Source organism: Mauremys reevesii, linkage group 23 (genome assembly GCF_016161935.1).
Source record: "Mauremys reevesii isolate NIE-2019 linkage group 23, ASM1616193v1, whole genome shotgun sequence".
NCBI classification, from domain to species: domain Eukaryota; kingdom Metazoa; phylum Chordata; order Testudines; family Geoemydidae; genus Mauremys; species Mauremys reevesii.
This window is the reverse complement of record NC_052645.1, coordinates 4,866,322-4,886,357: the sequence shown is the minus strand read 5'-3', so window position 1 is coordinate 4,886,357 and position 20,036 is coordinate 4,866,322. Positions and strand designations below refer to the sequence as shown.

Here is a 20,036-nt window from a genome sequence, read left to right as displayed (position 1 = left end):
GGGGAATGATCACAGGACAATCTACCTAGCCCAAGGCAACAAAGAGTCCTGTGGCACCTTATAGACTAACAAATGTATTGATCATTAGCCTTAGTGGGTGAATACCCACTTCGTCAGGGACATCTGGGGACAATCTGGATAGTAATCCCCTCTGTATCCCCTGTCAGCTGTCCTGACTGCTGCTGCTGATGATGATACACTACCTCCAAATGGCCTTATTCAAAAAAGCAATGGGCAGACCAGTGAGAGACACTGTGAAGTTAATCATCATGATGTCTCCCCCGCCCCCCGCAATGTAGGCAAGCCTTAAGAGAGGTTTTCGCCAAATCCTCAGTTACCGTCCCTGCCCCAGTCTACTTACCTAGACAATGTACTCCTGACATGACCACAACTTCCCTTACTCCTCATCAGCCTCACAGGAATGTAGTCCTCCCCTGTGCATGCCCTATCATCTCCATGGTTAATGCACTGGAAGTCTGGAAGGGAGTCCAGGAATTAATCCCTTAGGAATGCCATAAAGTCTAGTTTGCACAGGGAACAGCCTGGCTGATACCTGCCCATGTGCCCTCCCCTTCACTACCCCTATCATCCATTACCGTATTGGTCCTCTTGGAGTGGGAATCCATATTCAGGAAAAAGCCTGCATCTTCCACAATCTGAAGGGCCAGATCCCCTTCACCCAGGGAGCAGATACAACCTTCCTAAACTTCTTGCTTGATTAAGCCCCAACTAATGGAAGGTGAGGATGATCACTCCCCTGAACAGAAACATGCAGGACCACCTCCCGTTTTATATTCCTCTTTGGATGAGGCCCTCTTCAACTTCAATGGACTTGGAAGACCTCATGAAGACAATACTGGAAATGCTGGATATCCCTATTATACAGGAGGCCAGACTACATGATCACAATAGTGCCTTCTTGCCTTGGAATCTATGAATCTATAAATCCCACTGGAAATCATCCAGGAGAAGCTGCACAATCTTTTCAACATTCTCCAGACTGAGACTCCAGGGAAACTGGTGATGCCCACAAATCAAAGGCTTCTCATGCGTGCCATGACAATCTGGCATGTGCCAGCTTCAATTCCCGCTACTTCCAAGAGCACTGAACCTCCCTATCAAGTGCCTTCAGGTATTTCTATCAGCATCCTGCACTGGGCTCCCTTGTGGTTCAAGCAAAATCCATAGATCAGGGTCTTCCAAAGTCCACTCTTTACACAAAGAACCCAAAAAAGTTAGAACTTTTTGTCTTGAAGGTTTACTTGTTGATGAGCCTGCAAATGAGAGTACCCAGCTACCAATCTCTACTCTCAAAATGTGACCTTTTAATCTGGAAAAGGCTCTCCAACTTTGTGGACAAACTGCCAGAAGAATACTGGGAGATGAAATCCCTCATGTTTCTATTTTACTAGGAATGTAAATAAGAATTCAAGGACTATGATAGCAAGCATCACACATTTCTTTTTCATAAGAGAAGTATTAATAACTACTAATTTACTCCAAACTTTAGTATATCCTTGTATCTTCATGAGTTTTGAAAACTGGTCAGTGGGAGACCAGATTTTTGAGTGTGCTCAAGTTGTCTAACTATTTTCCTTTCCTGCTTTTCTTCCTCCACAGTTATTTTATGGGGACTTCCTTACTAGCTAATTATATTTTCATTCTTTTTTTCTTAAAATGGATTTTAAATAAAAAGTCCAGTAATCTAACCATTTGTCTCCTCTACAGATCCACACTCCTCATCCCACCTGCTTGCTTGTCTTTGAATTTTCAAGCAGTTTGTCTTACACATATAAACCCGTTCTTTGTTGTAACAGTAGATGGCAGTTAGACTGATACTACAGTGTACCTGCACTGCTAAACCAGATGACTCTCTCTAGTTCCAAGCAACAATCCTAATTTGAATGTTTCACAGACTATGGTTAATGTGCTAGATATCTGGATCCTTAAGAGTGCCTACAAGAATGTATAAGCAAGACCATAGCTGGTATGGTAACTTGGGTAGTAATGTTGGGCGTTTATATTCACTAATGGGGGAGGGATAGCTCAGTGGTTTGAGCATTGGCCTGCTAAACCCAGCGTTGTGAGTTCAATCCTTGAGGGGGCCATTTAGGGGTCTGGGGATTGGTCCTGCTTTAAGCAGCAGGTTGGACTAGATGATCTCCTGAGGTCCCTTCCAACCCTGATATTCTATGATTCTACTGAACCAATGCCCCAGCATAGTTGACATTGTATTGACAAACATGCAAATGAGGCTTGCAACCTGTTGTGGCTATTAAAGATCCCATGGCACTTTCTGCAAAAGTTCACACTTTTAAATAAAAAGAATTTCACTGCCAAATTCTCCCTACATTTTCAGTTAAGGAGCTCTTCCTCGCATCTTGTTCTAAACTATTGTGTGGTGGTATGTACTGTTACCCGGTGGGTAAATAAAATTATCTCTGCCATAGCTTTTTAATCCAGTTGCAAACTACCATATGATGCTTTTGTATGGAAAGGCAGTATATAGATAAGTGGCTTTGTATTCACTGAATTGTAATAGCCTGAGATTTCCCCTCATTAAAAGCTGTACAGAGAATGCTTATGTTCAGTTTTGGATCCTATTAACTCTTGAGCCCTCTCATTTCTAGGTGGTATTATGTTTTGACCGTGTCTTCTGGGATCCAAGTGTCAATTTGTTCGGGCATGTTGGCAGCACTACTGCCAGCAGAGGAGAACTTTTTCTATTCTGGAATCTCTACAAAGGTAAATGTATTGGGTGTTCAGTTTTATTGTCATTTTCTTTTTCACAGTAACAGAACTAGAAAAAGCCATTTTATGATGATCATAATAAAGCTTATAGTGCTTTTCATCAGTAGATTTTAGAAGAAAATATCAATACCTCCATTTTAAATATGGACAAACTAAGGCAGAGAAAACAGGTCAGTGACAGAACTGGAAATAGAATTCAGGTTCTTCTTTGAGTGCTGGTCCCTGTGTGTATTCATAATCTCAGTGCACCTGAGACCAGAAAATTCTAGCAAGTAGTGTCTGTTGGTCTGTGCCAGCATCCCTGCTCTCCTTGTGGTCTGTGCCAAGGGCATAAGGGGTGAAACAGACTGATGCTTCCTCAGTTCCTCCTTACTGCTGAATTTGACATAGTAGTTAGTAAGAATCCCCACCCTTCCTCAAGTACTGCAGAAGATTCAGCAGGACAGAACATGAGTCATTCTCACTCTGCTCAAATGGCCCAAGCAGTTCTGTAAGAGCAGCAAAGAATCCTGTGGCACCTTATAGACTAACAGACGTTTTGCAGCATGAGCTTTCATGGGTTAAATACCCACTTCGTCGAATGCAAGTACTGGAAATTTCCAGGGGCAGGTATATATATGCAAGCAAGAAGCAAGCTAGAGATAACGAGGTTAGTTCAATCAGGGAGGATGAGGCCCTGTTCTAGCAGTTGAGGTGTGAAAACCAAGGGAGGAGAAACTGGTTCTGTAGTTGGCAAGCCATTCAGTCTTCGTTTAATCCTGAGCTGATGGTGTCAAATTTGCAGATGAACTGAAGCTCAGCAGTTTCGCTTTGAAGTCTGGTCCTGAAGTTTTTTTGCTGCAGGATGGCCACCTTAAGATCTGCTATTGTGTGGCCAGGGAGGTTGAAGTGTTCTACAGGTTTTTGTATATTGCCATTCCTAATATCTGATTTGTGTCCATTTATCCTTTTCAATAGAGACTGTCCAGTTTGGCCGATGTACATAGCAGAGGGGCATTGCTGGCATATGATGGCGTATATTACATTGGTGGACGTGCAGGTGAATGAACCGGTGATGGTGTGGCTGATCTAGTTAGGTCCTGTGATGGTGTCGCTGGTGTAGATATGTGGGCAGAGTTGGCATCGAGGTTTGTTGCATGGATTGGTTCCTGAGCTAGAGTTACTATGGTGCAGTGTGCAGTTACTGGTGAGAATATGCTTCAGGTTGGCAGGTTGTCTGTGGGCGAGGACTGGCCTGCCACCCAAGGCCTGTGAAAGTGAGGGATCATTGTCCAGGATGGGTTGTAGATCCCTGATGATGCGTTGGAGGGGTTTTCGCTGGGGACTGTATGTGATGGCCAGTGGAGTCCTGTTGGTTTCTTTCTTGATCAGATCAACAGAGCCAGACGTGTACCCAGAAGCCTCCTACTGCAAGACAAACCCAAGAAAGAAACCAACAGGACTCCACTGGCCATCACATACAGTCCCCAGCGAAAACCCCTCCAACGCATCATCAGGGATCTACAACCCATCCTGGACAATGATCCCTCACTTTCACAGGCCTTGGGTGGCAGGCCAGTCCTCGCCCACAGACAACCTGCCAACCTGAAGCATATTCTCACCAGTAACTGCACACTGCACCATAGTAACTCTAGCTCAGGAACCAATCCATGCAACAAACCTCGATGCCAACTCTGCCCACATATCTACACCACTGACACCATCACAGGACCTAACCAGATCAGCCACACCATCACTGGTTCATTCACCTGCACGTCCACCAATGTAATATACGCCATCATATGCCAGCAATGCCCCTCTGCTATGTACATCGGCCAAACTGGACAGTCTCTACGGAAAAGGATAAATGGACACAAATCAGATATTAGGAATGGCAATATACAAAAACCTGTAGGAGAACACTTCAACCTCCCTGGCCACACAATAGCAGATCTTAAGGTGGCCATCCTGCAGCAAAAAAACTTCAGGACCAGACTTCAAAGCGAAACTGCTGAGCTTCAGTTCATCTGCAAATTGGACACCATCAGCTCAGGATTAAACAAAGACTGTGAATGGCTGGCCAGCTACAGAACCAGTTTCTCCTCCCTTGGTTTTCACACCTCAACTGCTAGAACAGGGCCTCATCCTCCCTGATTGAACTAACCTCGTTATCTCTAGCTTGCTTCCTGCTTGCATATATATACCTGCCCCTGGAAATTTCCACTACTTGCATCCGATGAAGTGGGTATTCACCCACGAAAGCTCATGCTGCAAAACGTCTGTTAGTCTATAAGGTGCCACAAGACTTTTTGATGCTCTTACAGATCCAGACTAACACGGCTACCCCTCTGATACTTGACACCAAGCAGTTCTGATTCCCAAACCTCCTACATACATCCTGGCCACTCATCAGCATTTGTTACCCAGTGAGGGACTTAGATTATGCCCAGGCTTTAAGAATGGCTTCTCCTGCCCCTACTCCTTTTCGGTCAGTGATGATCACCAGTGTGCCTCTGCTACCTCAGAGAAGCTCATATCTCTGCTAAGTGCAGTACTGGCTGCTCCTTTCCCAGCTGAACATGTGAGGCACAAGAACTCCACCTTTGGAAGCACCTAATGGAACGTTCCATTAGGCCCTAGTCAGCTCCAGGCCGGAGAGAATCCCTTTGTATATTGACCTGAGACATAGAGGAGAGCACCACCTAGCTCGATGTCTGACTCAGGAATGGGAATGACTAGAGCAAAGGACCCTTTGGCTGGGCCTTCTCACAAGAGTAAAAGACACTCTCATAGGCATAAAAATAGATCCCCTCTTATATTTAAGAGAAGGGATCCTTAAGTAACTCCACCCAGGTAGGGTGAGTCCTTGCACCCAGGACACAAGGATTTAGGTCTTCCTAAGCCTTGTAGCCATGATCAGAAGGCGTGTAAGAGCACGGCTTCTTCAGTATTGCTTCCTGCATCATCATCGATTATGCTGCCAACTAAGCACAGGGAGCCAAAGATCAAGAACCATCAATACTGACGATGACCACATGGTCAGAGGCTCCTTCATGGGCGGTAGTGCGTCAGCCATGTAAGGAACCACTGATTACTAAGAGTCCCTTTACACTGACTCTGGCAGCATGAGGCAACAAGCTACAGCCTTCTAAGGCTCCAATGTCTCCATCTTCCTGGATCTGTAATCTCTCCTATTGTCAGGTCCACCCTTCACCAGGTAGAAGTTCATCTCTGATTCCGTCCACTAGCTGTGGCTTCCCAACATAGGTACCGATGCTACTGCCAATGGAACTGGACTCTCATCATCAAGATAGTCAGATGTGTACCACTGGCACAATCTTCCCCCCACTGAGGTAAATCAGCCTAAATGAGCTCAAGAGTCTCCTACTACCAGTTTTATCGATTCAAATGGAGACACCCCCCCCTCAGAACCAGTGGTACCCAAGTCTGTATCTTTAGTGCAAGATAAAATTTCACATGGTTACCTTGGCATCGATAATACCAGCACTAGAAAGACATGGTTCACAGTTCTCGATATGAAGGACGCATGCTTTCATGTTGATATTCACCCTTCCCACAGAAGGGTGTCTCTGCTTTGTCTCCTACCATCCTTGGGAATTTCTGTGAACATGGAAAAGTCTGTTGGCTCAAACCTAGCCTATAGATTTCATAGGAGCAACCTTAAACTCACTCAGGGCAAAAGCTTATCTCTCTACGGACAGATTCAAAGTCAGAAGCGGGCTGATAGGTCAGATTATGCATAACCCATGGACATCAGTCTGGATTTGCCGTTCTCTCTTGGTTCACATGACATCATGTACTTACATAATGCCATTCGCTAGACTCTACCTCCGCTGCCAACAGGGTTGGCTTCAGACAGTATATGTCCCAAGCAGATACAGCATGAATACTTCAGTGACAATCCCCATCAAGGTAAGAGTGTCTCTGAGCTGGTGGAAAGCTTGTGCACAAGTGTGCATGGGCATTCATTTCCTGTCCCCCACACCCAACAGGGCACTAATCACAGATGCCTCTTTGTATGGAGCCAACTCATGGATGATCACACAGCAGATGGTCACACTTGGATGCCCTTGGAAACCAGAATGCACGTAAATCTCCTGGAATTCAGAGCAGTCTGACAAGCATGCCATTAATCCAGTCTCATCACATTCTCATAAATCAGACAATACAAGAACTGTAATCTACCTTAAAAACCAGGGAGGAGCGAGAGCCATTCCCGTGTGTATAGAAGCAGTCAGTTTATGGAACTGGTATATAGAGAACCACTTCACCCTTTCAGAACCTCCCAGGAGCCCAGATTTTGCTGGCAGACAGAGTCAGCTAGCACTTTGCCACTGACTATGAGTAGAAGTTACACAGCTGGATGGATCTAGACTGTTCTCAGTGGTAGAAGATGACAGAACAAGGAGTAATGGTCTCAAGTTGCAGAGGGGGAGGTTTAGTTTGGATGTTAGGAAAAACTTTTTCACTAGGAGGGTGGTGAAGAACTGGAATGGGTTACCTAGGGAGGTAGTGGAATCTCCTTCCTTAGAGGTTTTTAAGGTCAGGCTTGACAAAGCCCTGGCTGGGATGATTTAGTTGGGTTTGGTCCTGCTTTGAGCAGGGGGTTGGACTAGATGACCTCCTGAGGTCCCTTCCAACCCTGAGATTCTATGAGCTCAGTGGTGAACAGCATATTCTCTCAGTGGGGAACCCTTCCTCAGGACCTGTTCTCATTGCAGGTAAACAGGAAATGCAGCACATACTGTTTTAGAGGTAACGCTCTCCTAGTCCCTTGGACAGACAGTTTGAACTATGCCTTTCCGCCTATCCTTCTGCTTTCTCGAGTACTGCAGAACATTCAACAGGACACAGCATGAGTTATTCTTGTGCCCAGATGGCCCAGGCAGTTCTGGTTCCCAGGTCTCCTGCATATGTCAGGCCATCCATCAGCATTCATCCCTTCCCGGACCTCTTGATTCAAGAGAAAGGCGAGGGCAGGCACCTCAGCCCAGAAGCTCTTCACCTCATGCTTTGTATTTGGTTGGGTGTCAGACCTAGAACGTTTATTTCAAAACTTATCAAACAGCTCTTGTAGATTACCTCCTTACCCTCAAGATGACAGGTCTTTCCCTTAGCTCAGTATAGGTTCATCTCTCGGTTCTTAAAGGGCTGAATTAGAACTTTCCCACCAGTAATAAAACAACCCCTTGGTTGGACCTTAAGTTAGTATTTAAACCCCTGGCTACCTCTTTGATGCTTCACCTGTCTATGAAGGTTGCTTTCCTTGTTGCCATCATCTCAGTCAGAGGGATAGGTGAACTGGGAACCCTAATGGCAGACCCTCCTGTATTTCATAAAGACCAGGTCTCATTATGACTGCATCCAAAATTATCATCCCTAAAGATGATTTGGAATTCCACATAAACTAGACTATTCACTTACCTTTAAAAAGCAACAAAGAGTCCTGTGGCACCTTATCGACTGACAGACATATTGGAGCATAAGCTTTCGTGGGTGAATACTCACTTTGTCAGATGCAAGAGTATTCATCCACGAAAGCTCATGCTCCAATACTTCTGTTAGTCTATAAGGTGCCACAGGACACTATCGCTTTTTACAGATCCAGACTAACACGGCTACCCCTCTGATACTTGACACCATTTACCTGTGTTCTTTTTAAAGCCCCATACCTCCCACATTGAGAAAAGACTACTCCTTCAATGTGAGATGACCTTTGGCATTTTACTGATGGAGAACAAAACAGACCAGAAAGTCACCTAGGCTGTTTCTTGCCAAAGCGGAATGAGGCCAAGGACAATCTGTTTCCTACCAGAGGGTCTCCAAGTGGATCTCTGGCTGTATCTTATTGTATCGCCTTCCTACACCACATAGGGAGTGAGCTCACTCCCTGAGAACTTAGGCAGCCTCAGTAGCATCACTTCAAGAAGTATCTCTGCTTGATGTTTGCAAGGCAGCAGTATGGTTCCATCCATGCAGGAGACATCACATTTTGGTCCAAGCCTCCTCTGCTGACTCATCCTTTGGGACAGCAGTTCTACAAGCAGTCAAACCACCTATATACATGCACCCTCCTCTGAGTACTGCTTGTCAGTCACCCACAGTGGAATACACAGAGGGACCAGCACTTGAAAAGGAGAGTTAGTTACCCTTTGTAACAGGAGTTCTTTGAGATGTATGGTCCCTATCTGTATTCCACTATCTGCCTTTTGCTTCAGATCTTCTCTGATTCACAGTAAGAAGAAGAACTGGAGAGTTATTGGTCTGCATCCCCCATTATGCCCTCAGCACTTACTGAGGCAAGCAGGGGCATAGATGCAGACTAACAGACACTACTTGCTAGGATTCTCTAGTCTCAAGTGCATGGAGTACACACACATCCACAGTGGAATACAGGTAGGGAAAACACATCTCAAAGAACTCCTGTTACAAAAGGGTAAATAACTTCCTTTTACCAAGCAATCCAGATCACTCTGTATGACAGTCCTGTCTTCATCATTGTTTACCACTCTGCCAGTCTGTGTCGTCAATGATTTTGTCTTTAATTCCAGATCATTCATAAAAATGTTGACTAGTGTCAGGCCTAGTACCAGTCCCCGTGGAGCCCCACTAGACACACCCCATGATTTCCCATTTTTAAAAAGCCATGGTGTCTTTAATGAGGGCCACCTCCATCTCTTTTACCAACTTAATCCTTTCTAAGCAGGTTATAAACAGTGATTTTTTAACATTCCAGTCATTCGAATTGTCCTGGATAAGAAACTAACAAAATGTTCATTTTAATTATAATGTAACCTCATCTCACTTATTTCAAAGTGAAGTATTTGCACTGTGGTGGTTTACCTGGCTCTTGGTGACTTAAGGCCATTTTTGTAATTTTGTTGGGTTTGGTTTGTCCTGAAAATTTAGGTTCTGTTCCACATTTTTCTAAGTTTAAGTACTTTACTCATATTTAAAAAAAAAATATCTACCAGCACTTTGATGCATTGTTCTTCCTCCTCCTCCTTAGCTCCAATTCTCTTGGCCTTGGTAGCAGGAGAAGCAGCTGGGATCATGGAAAACATCAGTGATGATGTCATTGTTGGGCGCTGCCTTGCAATTCTCAAAGGCATCTTTGGCAGCAGTGCTGTCCCCCAGGTACTACTCACACTCTGTTTTGTACATCAGTCTCTGAGTCCTAGAAAATATAAGAATCCTAGATAATTGATTGTATTATCTACCTGTCTGTGCTAGGTATTTATGCCACTCTTTGCACCAGTGTTTGAATGCCTCCATGGTATATGGGAGTGCCAGCTGTTCTTTTCTAGGACCTGTTAATGGAGTGAATCTATCAAAACCATAACCATTTTTCAAAATGTCAGAGACATTATAGGACTTTAGACGGGTTTTGAATTGTTCATTCTCCAGGGCCACACTTAATCTGACAAGTCTTAAAATTGTGTAAACTAAAATCGGCAGATGTAATAAATTAATTCAGGAATTCTATCTTTGGACTAGGATCGGGGCAAGGATAGCAATTTCTGTGAAAGAATGACAAATAGGATCCTCTGTGCTGAATGTATTAACTGACCAGCACAACGTTTACATCTTTGATAAATTTATCACAATATCAGATTCTCCTTTGAGTGCTTGCTCATGTCCATTCCACATTAGGTGTGTGTGCTCACCCTATGCACCGGTGCCAGAAGTTTTTTCGTCAACAGTATCTGTAGCGGAGCGGCTCTGGTACCCTCTGGAGTGGCACCCGCATGGCTTATAAGGGACACCGCTGGCTCCCCCCACCCTCAGTTCCTTCTTGCTGCCAGTGATGCTGCACGGAATGTTCTCTGCTCTTAGTAGTGTTGCTTAGACTTCGTTCATGCAAACTAGAGTTCTTGTAAAGTTAGTGTACATAGTTAGTAATTGAGTTAGTTAGCCAGCCCTTAGCAATAGCTGGAGTTTTATTAGTACCATCAGGGACTTAGCTGGGGGATGGGACATGTCCCCAGGCTTTAAGCCCTGCAGTTGCTGCAAATGGCCCATGCCCATGAGCGATCTGCATAGTAGCTGTCTCAGGTGCCTTGGTGAAGGGCACATAAGTGATGTGTCAAATCTGCAAGTCCTTTAAACTTAGGACTAAGGGCTTGGCTACACTTACAAATTTGCAGCGCTGCAGCAGGGTGTGAAAACACACCCTCTGCAGCGCTGCAAAGCGCCAGTGTAGTCAAAGCCCCAGCGCTGGGAGCCGCGCTCCCAGCGCTGTCCGTTATTCCCCACAGGGAGGTGGAGTACGGACAGCGCTGGGAGAGCTTTCTCCCAGCGCTGGTGCTTTGACTACACTTAGCGCTTCAAAGCGCTGCCGCGGCAGCGCTTTGAAGTGTAAGTGTAGCCAAAGCCTAAGAGCATGAAAACAGACTCAAAGTGCTCCTGATAGAGTCGGCGCTCACTCCATCCCCAGAGCAAAGGTCCGACTTGGCACCCAGCACCGCGGCATCGGTGTGTAGTGCCCCGTCGGCACTGATCAATGGCCCCGGCCAAGAAGTCGGAGAAGGCCAGTAGGGGACAGTCTCCTACTCCCTGCAAGGGGAAGGACAGGGGTGGGGGCGTGCTAAGACCCACGCTGGGTGGCTCATCTCCCTCATTGGGAAGTCAGACCTCAGCTCATGTCGAGCCCAGAAACCCGGACACAGGTGGGCCTTCATCAGCTTCAGGTGCCGTCGATGCCTGAAGCGCTCCAGGCTGTGCAGGAGATCCTGATGCTCCTGGTGCCGCCCACACCAGCCCTGGTAGTGGCCAGACCATGGGGTAAGGCCGCCTTGGGACCTTCCCATCTGCCCTTGCCTCAACAGTACTGCTCCCCATCGCGGGGGATGTCCCACCACCGGTCACCCGCTCAAAGCCATCATGCCTCCAAGTTAGGGAGGCAGACGCATTGGAGCCCTCTACAATCACCAGACCTTGGGCACCAGCAGCAGGATTCGAGGCGGACCTCGCCAGTTACCTGGTGCAGATCCACAGAGGCATGCGCTCCCCAGCAGGAATGTCAGGACTGGCCCTGCAGATCATCAGAACACCATTACAGATCCCGGGAACGATCAGATGACCTGCAGGTCCCGTTCCTTGTCCGGTACCAGTCTCAAAGCACGAGACGTGGATTGGCAGTCACCTATCACAGATCCACTGAGCGCCACCAGTCACCAAGGTCCCAATGGAGGCACACATCCTGCTTGGACTGGTCCTTCTCTAGACGTGATCGCGATTATCACCAGGCATGGTGTCGCCGCTCCAGTGGATCCGGGTCACCAGCTAGCAATCGCTCCGGATATGGCTCCAGAACGGAGTAAAGCTCCATATCAGCGGGGCAGCCTTCCAGACCCTCGGTGCTGCCTGCATCATCAGTACCGAAACCTGCCCAGTTGCCTTGCCCATGGTACCCCTGGAACCTGTGGAGGTTCACCCAGCCCTCCCAGCCTGCCCACTCGGCGTCGGGAGCCTTGGACAGGCCTGTGGCCTCGACGACTCAACTCCCTACGGTGCTTGAGGCCCCAGAGGAAAGGACCCTTCAAGTCCATGTGGACCAAGGGGAACAGCTTGCTGGACCACCAGTGAGTGTCGTGGAACCCCCGGTACCGGCCTCCTCCTCATCTCCGACCGAGGCCATCATAGAGCCCCTCACCCAGTTCCGCAGGATGACACTGAAGTGCACCAGGAGCTGTTGAAAAGGGTCGCGTCCAACCTTGGCCTGCAAGTGGAGGAATGGGAAGAGCAAGTGGACTCCCTGTTCTACATCCTCTCCTCCGCAGCTTCTGCTAGGGTCGCCCTTCCCCTTCACGAAGGGGTATTGAAGATATCCAGCATCTTGTGGCAAACCTCCTCCTCTCTGCCCCCCCATTTCCAAACGGGCAGAGCGTAAATACTTTGTCCCAGCTAAGGGGCATGAATGCCTTTACTCCCATCCTGCCCCAAATTCCCTGGTGGTTGAGGCAGTTAACCACAGGGAACGACAGGGGCAACCGGGAGCTACCCCCAAAAATACAGACTCCAGGAGACTGGACTTTATTCCTCATTGAGTTTACAGTTGAGGGTGGCCAAACGCCAGACCTTCCTTGGCTGCTACAACTTTAACACGTAGCAGACCGCGGCCAAGTTTGAGAATGCCCTCCCAGAAGGTTCCGGTAAAGAATACCGGGCGATCCTCGACGAAGGCACGGGCGCTGCCAGGGCAGCCCTTCAAGCGGCATCTGACGCAGCAGACTCTGCCGCCCACACCATGGCATCTGCCATCTCCATGCAGCAAGCGTCCTGGCTGCTCTTCTCTGGGTTGTCCTCCAAGAGTCAACAGTTGATTCAGGACCTCCTTTTCGATGGCCAGGGCCTGTTTGCGGAGCAGATGGACAACAAATTACATGGGCTGAAGGACTCCCGAACCATCCTAAAAACCCTGGGGCTCTACATTCTGGGCCCGGCACGTAAGTGGTTAAAACTGCAACTTCCCCAGAGGCAAGGGAGCCAACCCCAGCAGGATCCGCCACACAAAGGCTACAGAGTGCACACAAGCCACCCGCCCCCACCCTCTTCCCAGTCGGGCTCAACCCACTCCAAGCAAGGAGCTAAAAAGTCATTTTGAGGGATACCCGAGGATGACCTACCAGTCTATTTCCTGGATCCAATGTTCCCAATTTTTTGCAGCCGCCTTTCCTTTTTCCTCCCGGCGCGGTCAGCAATAACTTCGGACCACTGGGTCCTCAGTACGGTTGCGCACAGATACACCCTCCCAGTTTATTTCCATACACCCCCCCACGCACCCTCCCCGTTGCTCTTCAGGTACCTTTCTCACAAGAGTTTTCTCAAGCAGGAGGTTCAGGGGCTCTTACAGCTGGGAGCAGTGGAGGAGGTCCTGCCTCCTTACCGGAACAAGGGTTTCTATTCCCGGTATTTTCTGATCCCAAAGGCCAAGGGTGGTCTGTGTCCCTTCCTGGACCTGCAAGACCTGAACAGATACCTAAGGAAGCTAAAGTTTTGCATGGTCTCCCTGGCCTCCATTATCCCCTCCCTGGATCCGGGAGACTGGTATGCCACCCTCGACCTGAAAGACACATACTTTCACGTAGCAATCTTCCCAGGACATTCACACTTCCTCTGTTTTACGGTTGGTTCGGCCCACTACAAGTTTGTGGTCCTTCTGTTTGGCCTGGCTACAGCACCCAGGGTGTTTATCAGGTGCATGGCGGTAGTTGCGGCCTACCTCAGGCATCAGGATATCCAGGTTTACCTGTACCTCAACGACTAGCTGGCCTAAGGCAGCTACAAGGCTCAGGTCCAAGGCGACATCACTATACTACAAGCCATGTGCCACTCCTTGGGACTACTGGTCAACCACAAAAAGTCCACGTTAGTTCCAGCTCAAAGGATAGAATTCATCGGGGCCATGATCGACTTAACCCGGGTGAGAGCGCTCCTGTCGTTAGACAGGTTTCAGGCCCTGATGGACCTCATCATGAAAGTGTCCACAGTTCCCCTGACAACAGCCTGCACCTGCTAGGCCACATGGCAGCTTTAACATACATGGTCTGCCATGCCAGGCTCTGCATGCGGCCCCTGCAGCAATGGCTGGCGTCAACCTATTCCCAATCCAGGAACCACCTGGAAAAGATCGTAACCATTCCTCCAGCGGTTCTCACCTCACTGCAGTGGTGGACTGATCACAAGAAAATCCTGGAAGTAGTCCTGTTAGACAGTCCCACTCTATCTGTCGAGCTAGTATCGGACGCTTCAGACCTCATTTGGGGGGCACACCTCAGACATCTCCAGACCCAGGCGACGTGGACTCCAGAGGAGACAACGTTACACATGTCAAGAAGCTCAGAGTGGTCTGGCTAGCCTGCAAGGGCTTCCTGCTGCACCTGTCGGGAAAAGTGGTGAGAGTCCTAATGGACAATATGGTCTTGATGTTCCACATCAACAGGCAAGGAGGAGTGCGCCCGTCAGCTCTCTGCCAAGAGGCTCTCCATCTCTGGGACTTCTGCATTGGCCATGGCATCCATCTGGAAGCCGGTCACCTCCTCAGCATCAGGAATGCCCTAGTAGATCACCTCAGCAGGGACTTCTCTCACCACAAGGGATCGCTCCACCAGTGGCCTGCACGATCTTCCAGAGGTGGGGAACTCCCCAAGTAGATCTGTTTACCAGCAGGCAAAACAGAAAGTGCCATCGGTATTGCTCCCGGCAGGGCCTGAGCAAGGGCTCCCTCTCCGATGCCTTCCTCCTGTCATGTGCCGAGGACCTGATGTACACGTTCCCTCCGATTGCTCTGGTCAGCTGGGTCTTAGTAAAGATCAAGAGGGACGAGGCACAGGTTATCGTGATCACCCCTGCATGGCCTCACTAGCACTGGTTTGGCATGCTCATGAACATGGTAGTGGCCCCTTTTCTGGCTCCTTCCCTACCATCGGGATCTGCTGTCACAGGATCACGGTCGGCTCCTACACCCCAACCTCGAGTCTCTAAACCTCTTGGTGTGGACACTCCATGGTTGAACTCAGAGGAGCATACCTGCTTGGAGGAGGTCCAGCAGGTCCTCCTCCGAAGTAGGAAGCCATCCATGAGATTAACTTGGCGAAGTGGATGAGGTTTTCCTGCTGGGCGTCGGAGCGTGGCTTTTCCTCCTCACATTCCTCAGTGCAGTCCATTTTGGACTACTTACTGCACCTCAGGACCCAGGGTCTGGCGCATTCTTCCATTAGAGTGCACCTTGCAGCCATCTCTGTGCTCCACCAGCCGATCTAAGTTCAGATAGTCTTTTCTCATGACATGACTGTCAGGTTTCTGAGGGGCCTCGAGAGGATTTACCCACAGGTATGGGCCCCTCTCCCGCAGTGGGACCTTAACATGGTCCTCTCCAGGCTCACCGGCCTGCCTTTCAAGCCGCTGGGCTCCTGCTCCCTTTCCTACTTATCCTGGAAGGTCGCTTTCCTGGTGGCGGTGACGTCAGCAAGATGAGTCTCAGAGATTAAGGCCTTGACCTTGGGAACCGTCTTATACAGGGTTTTATAAGGACATGGTCCAGCTGCGGACCCACCAAGCCTTCCTACCGAAGGTGGTATCTTCCTTCCACGTGAGGCAGGACATGTTTCTGCCTGTGTTCTGTCCCAAGCCGCACAAGACTGCCGAGGAGAGGTGTCTGCATCCGCTGGACGTCCGGAGGGCCTTGGCCTTTTACCTGGAGCGTACCAAGCCTTTCCGTAAATTGACTGAGCTCTTCATCATGAAGGGCCTTCCAGTTTCTTTGCAGAAGATTTCCAACTGGATCACCTCTTGCATAAAGACCTGTTACGAGCTAGCAAAGGTCCCGCCGCTGCCAATTGTCAGGGCCCATTCGACTAGAGCGCATGCATCTTTGGCGGCCTTCCTGGTGCACATCCCGATCCAGGACATCTTTAAAGCCACGATGTGGTCCTCGGTCCACACGTTTACGTCTCATTATACCATCTCTCAGCAGGACAGAGACAACACTGGGTTCGGCAGAGTTGTATTACAATCTGCGCAGCTGTGAACTCCTACCCACCTCCACGGGAGCTGCTGGGAGTCACCTAATGTGGAATGGACATGAGGAAGCACTCGAAGAAGAAAAGACAGTTATCTTTTCTGTAACTGGTGTCCTTCGAGATGTGTTGCTCATGTCCATTCCACAACCCGCCCTCCTTCCCCACTGTCGGAGTGTCTGGCAAAAAGGAACTGAGGGTGGGAGAAGCCAGCAGCGCCCCTTATATCGCGCCATGTGGGTGCCACTTCAGAGGGCGCCAGAGCTGCTCCCCTACAGATACTGCTGAGGGAAAAATTTCCAGCACCGGTGCATGTGGCGAGCACACGCACCTAATGTGAAATGGACATGAGCAAAGCATGTCAAAGAACACCAGTTACAAAAAAAGTAAGTCTTTTCTGTAATGGCCCTCTAATTTAAAAATGGGCCAGGGTCATAATGTGGCATCCCAGATCTAGAACTGGCAAAAAGAGTTCGATCAGGCAGATCCTTAAGATCCTTCATGAGTCTCAGAAGGGGCTCTTGCTTTCATTGACAATTGTAGGAAGTGCTACCATGTAGCATTTTTAAGTGCATAAATTCTATTCCCGTGCACAGACAGTGTGGGAATTGCAGTTCTCAACAGGTGCTAAGTCACTGCTTTGTGATTGTGTTCAAAACATCCGATTCCAGTCTTCTCTCTTCTGTGGAGTTTCTGTACTATTGTCCTGTGAAATGTGTTTGATAGAATATTTGCAGAAGTGAGCTTCCTGATCCATGACAACTGTGGTGCAAATATTGCTTAACACACAGGAAAACAAATACAGACACACACCATGGTAGCATTAGGGCCTCATGCTTATTTTACTTGCTGTAACTTACTCATGTAAAACTAGTGATATAGACAACACAACACTCTTCTTTTCTTGTCTTAGCCCAAAGAGACAGTGGTATCTCGTTGGCGTGCTGACCCTTGGGCCCGGGGGTCCTATTCTTATGTTGCGGCTGGATCTTCTGGAAATGATTATGACTTGATGGCTCAGCCAATTACTCCAGGACCAGCCATTCCAGGTGCTCCCCAGGTGAGAGAATCTACAAATGCAATTAGAAGTGACTGGCAAGAGAACATAATAGGATTTCAAAAGCCATTTGTGAAACAGGAGCATTCGGTAATTCATCCATTCTCCAGATACACTCTAACGATTAGAGCTGGTCAGAAAACAGAATTTCCTGTGGGAAAATCCAACATTTCTAAATTTGTTTTTGTTCTAAATTGGAAAAAAAGTCAAAATTTTGAAACTTCTCCTGAAGAGAAATTCAAAAAAATGTCATTTGGAAACATGGAGATATTTCATTTTGTTATGTCAAAGTATTATAATAAAATATATAATAATAAACATATTCTAATATACAATATTAAATATAAAGATTGAAAGAAAACATTTTTACCTTATTGAAATGAAAAAGATGAAATGATTTGTTTTCACATTTTTCCATTGAAACTTTCATCAAAATAGAAAAGTTTTGAGTTTGAAACTGTTTTCTCCACCTGAAAACTCTTCCATCAAAATTTTTTTGACCAGCTCTACTAATGAACCTTGTTCTTGCAGTAAAATGTTTCAACTGCCTGATGGCTCTTAGTCCAATCCTCCTGTTCAAGAAGTAAAAGAGAGAATTTGGCTCATCTTATTCCATGAAAAAAGTCGAGAGGTAGATGATGCCATAACAGAGGTTCTGTGTGGAAATGAGCACAAATCGGTCTAGTACATCCTCTGCCTGTCAGGAAGCATGTACAGAAATAAGTGTCATTCACAAAGTGTCTTCCCAGCCCCCAAGTTGCTTGAGGCACATTACAAAGATTTGCAACACAAATATCTACTCAGCTCCATCTTCGCCATGATGCAGCAAGGGGCCACCCTGTAACATGTAACCACATCATGTAGTGGGGGAAGGAACGGGTTGTAATAAGTTACAAGAAATGCCTCCAAAGAATCATTTTAAAATGTTTTCAAAGTAAGGAGTGATGGGATAAAGTAGAAGGAATTAGGGAAGTGTCCATACCTTAGGAGCCACAGTGAAAGTTCTGTCTCCTGCTAACCTATTGAGCAAATGGTGAAATCCCTAAAAGCAGGGGGCTTCTGAACACAGCATGGTGAGGCTCCAGTACCAGGGTCTTATTTAGTCCCTCTGAATACTGTTATGGTTGGTTAAATCCATTAGTTTAGCCCCTGATATGTTGCTGGATAGTCTGCACCACAGACTGTAATGTACAAACCGTTAATTGTCTCAGGTTTTTCCCCTCTGTCTTTATTCAAAGCACAGTATGTCAGTGTTCACTAGTGAACTTTTAGTGTGCAGCAGCAGCAGGGTCAATGGGGATGCTTAGTGTGTGGCATGCTGAAACGCTGTAGATTTACACCCCAGCTCGATGTGCAGTAAGTGTTTGTGTAGACAGATCTTTAATCAGATGTGGTGGTGTAGAAATGATCAAACACACAATGTTGAATACACAACATTCTGTGTTCTCTCTCAGCCCAATTTCTGGCTTCAAAACCAAACTCTATGGTAATCTTTCTTTTTGCTCTGATGCCCAGCTCCCTCAACAGCTAGCAGTAAAGTGTTCCCTTCAACACAATAGATGTCTTTTTAAAGCTGAAAATTTGTGATAGTTGGGAGGCAGATGAGGATTCTCCTCTGGCCAAGAGGCATTTGTTGAAGGAAAGATTATAACATTCCCTGAGATTATCTAGTTCATACCTAAACCAGCTTCGTGCAGCAGAAGTAACTCTGTGACTAGGAGAAATGTTTATTTTTAAGTAGTTCGCCTGAGAAATCTAGCATTTATGAGAGAGAACCTGAGCTAAGTCAGCTATATGACACTTAACAATGTGTTGTTTGTTCTTCCCAGCCAATTCCTCGCCTCTTCTTCGCAGGAGAACACACAATTCGTAATTACCCAGCAACTGTCCATGGTGCTCTACTGAGTGGGCTGAGAGAAGCAGGACGTATTGCAGACCAGTTTCTTGGAGCCATGTACACTCTGCCACGCCAAGCTACACCTGGCGTGCCCACACCACAGGCCCCTAGCATATAAGGGAGATACAAGCTGCCAGAGGAGTGATGGATTCATAATGCATTTGCTGTGGACTCGTTTTTGGGAGCAAGATGTCTTCATAGTCTGTAGCAGTAGCCACTGAAAGCACTGTGCCAGAAGTCACTTAATAGAATCACCCCATTGGAATGGCCTTATGAAATATGATCTGACTATTGTCTATGCACCTGGTATACAGATTCCTGTCTGTCTGTTTTTCCAGCTATATATACAGTGTCTTACTGCCAAACTGGTCAGGAATTCCTATGGCAGTGCAAATACAGTGGGAATCCAAGCTCCTGGTGTTTAGCTGGATTTCTTTTGGCACAAAGAACCTACTGGCGTATTCACAGTTCAGTAATTGCACAAAAGGTTTCAGACTCTAGTAGCTGGTTGTTGTTGGTAACAGTGTAGAATTCGTCTCTTATGTGAACTTTTTTTGATTGTTTTGAAAAAAATAAAATTTTCACCAAGTTCCTTTCTTCCTCTTTCATTTGAGAATTAAATTGGTGCAGTTGTTTTTCCTCAGTAGTAAAAGCAGAGTTACAAGTAATGCTCATCGCAGAACCACTCCAAAATAGTCCTTAAGCCACTGCAATGTGATCTCTCACTTGGAATAAATAGTCTTTGATTCAGGGGACTGGAAGCCTAACCACCAGGCCACAGCATTATTCATTCTCTCTCCCTTGCCTCCCA

The 20,036-nt window shown here is 47.2% G+C and overlaps 1 protein-coding gene across 1 annotated transcript in view; it reads left to right on the top strand.

The window, feature by feature from the left end:
- KDM1A (lysine demethylase 1A) overlaps positions 1–19,823 on the top strand; it is a 160,099-nt gene extending 140,276 nt beyond the window's left edge. The window contains exons 17-20 of the mRNA XM_039511420.1: positions 2,631–2,745; positions 9,761–9,888; positions 17,185–17,331; positions 19,158–19,823. Of these exons, the coding sequence (XP_039367354.1) occupies positions 2,631–2,745; positions 9,761–9,888; positions 17,185–17,331; positions 19,158–19,343 (576 nt within the window). The 3' untranslated portion in view covers positions 19,344–19,823. The remainder of the gene's footprint in view (positions 1–2,630; positions 2,746–9,760; positions 9,889–17,184; positions 17,332–19,157) is intronic.
- Positions 19,824–20,036: the final 213 nt, after the last annotated feature.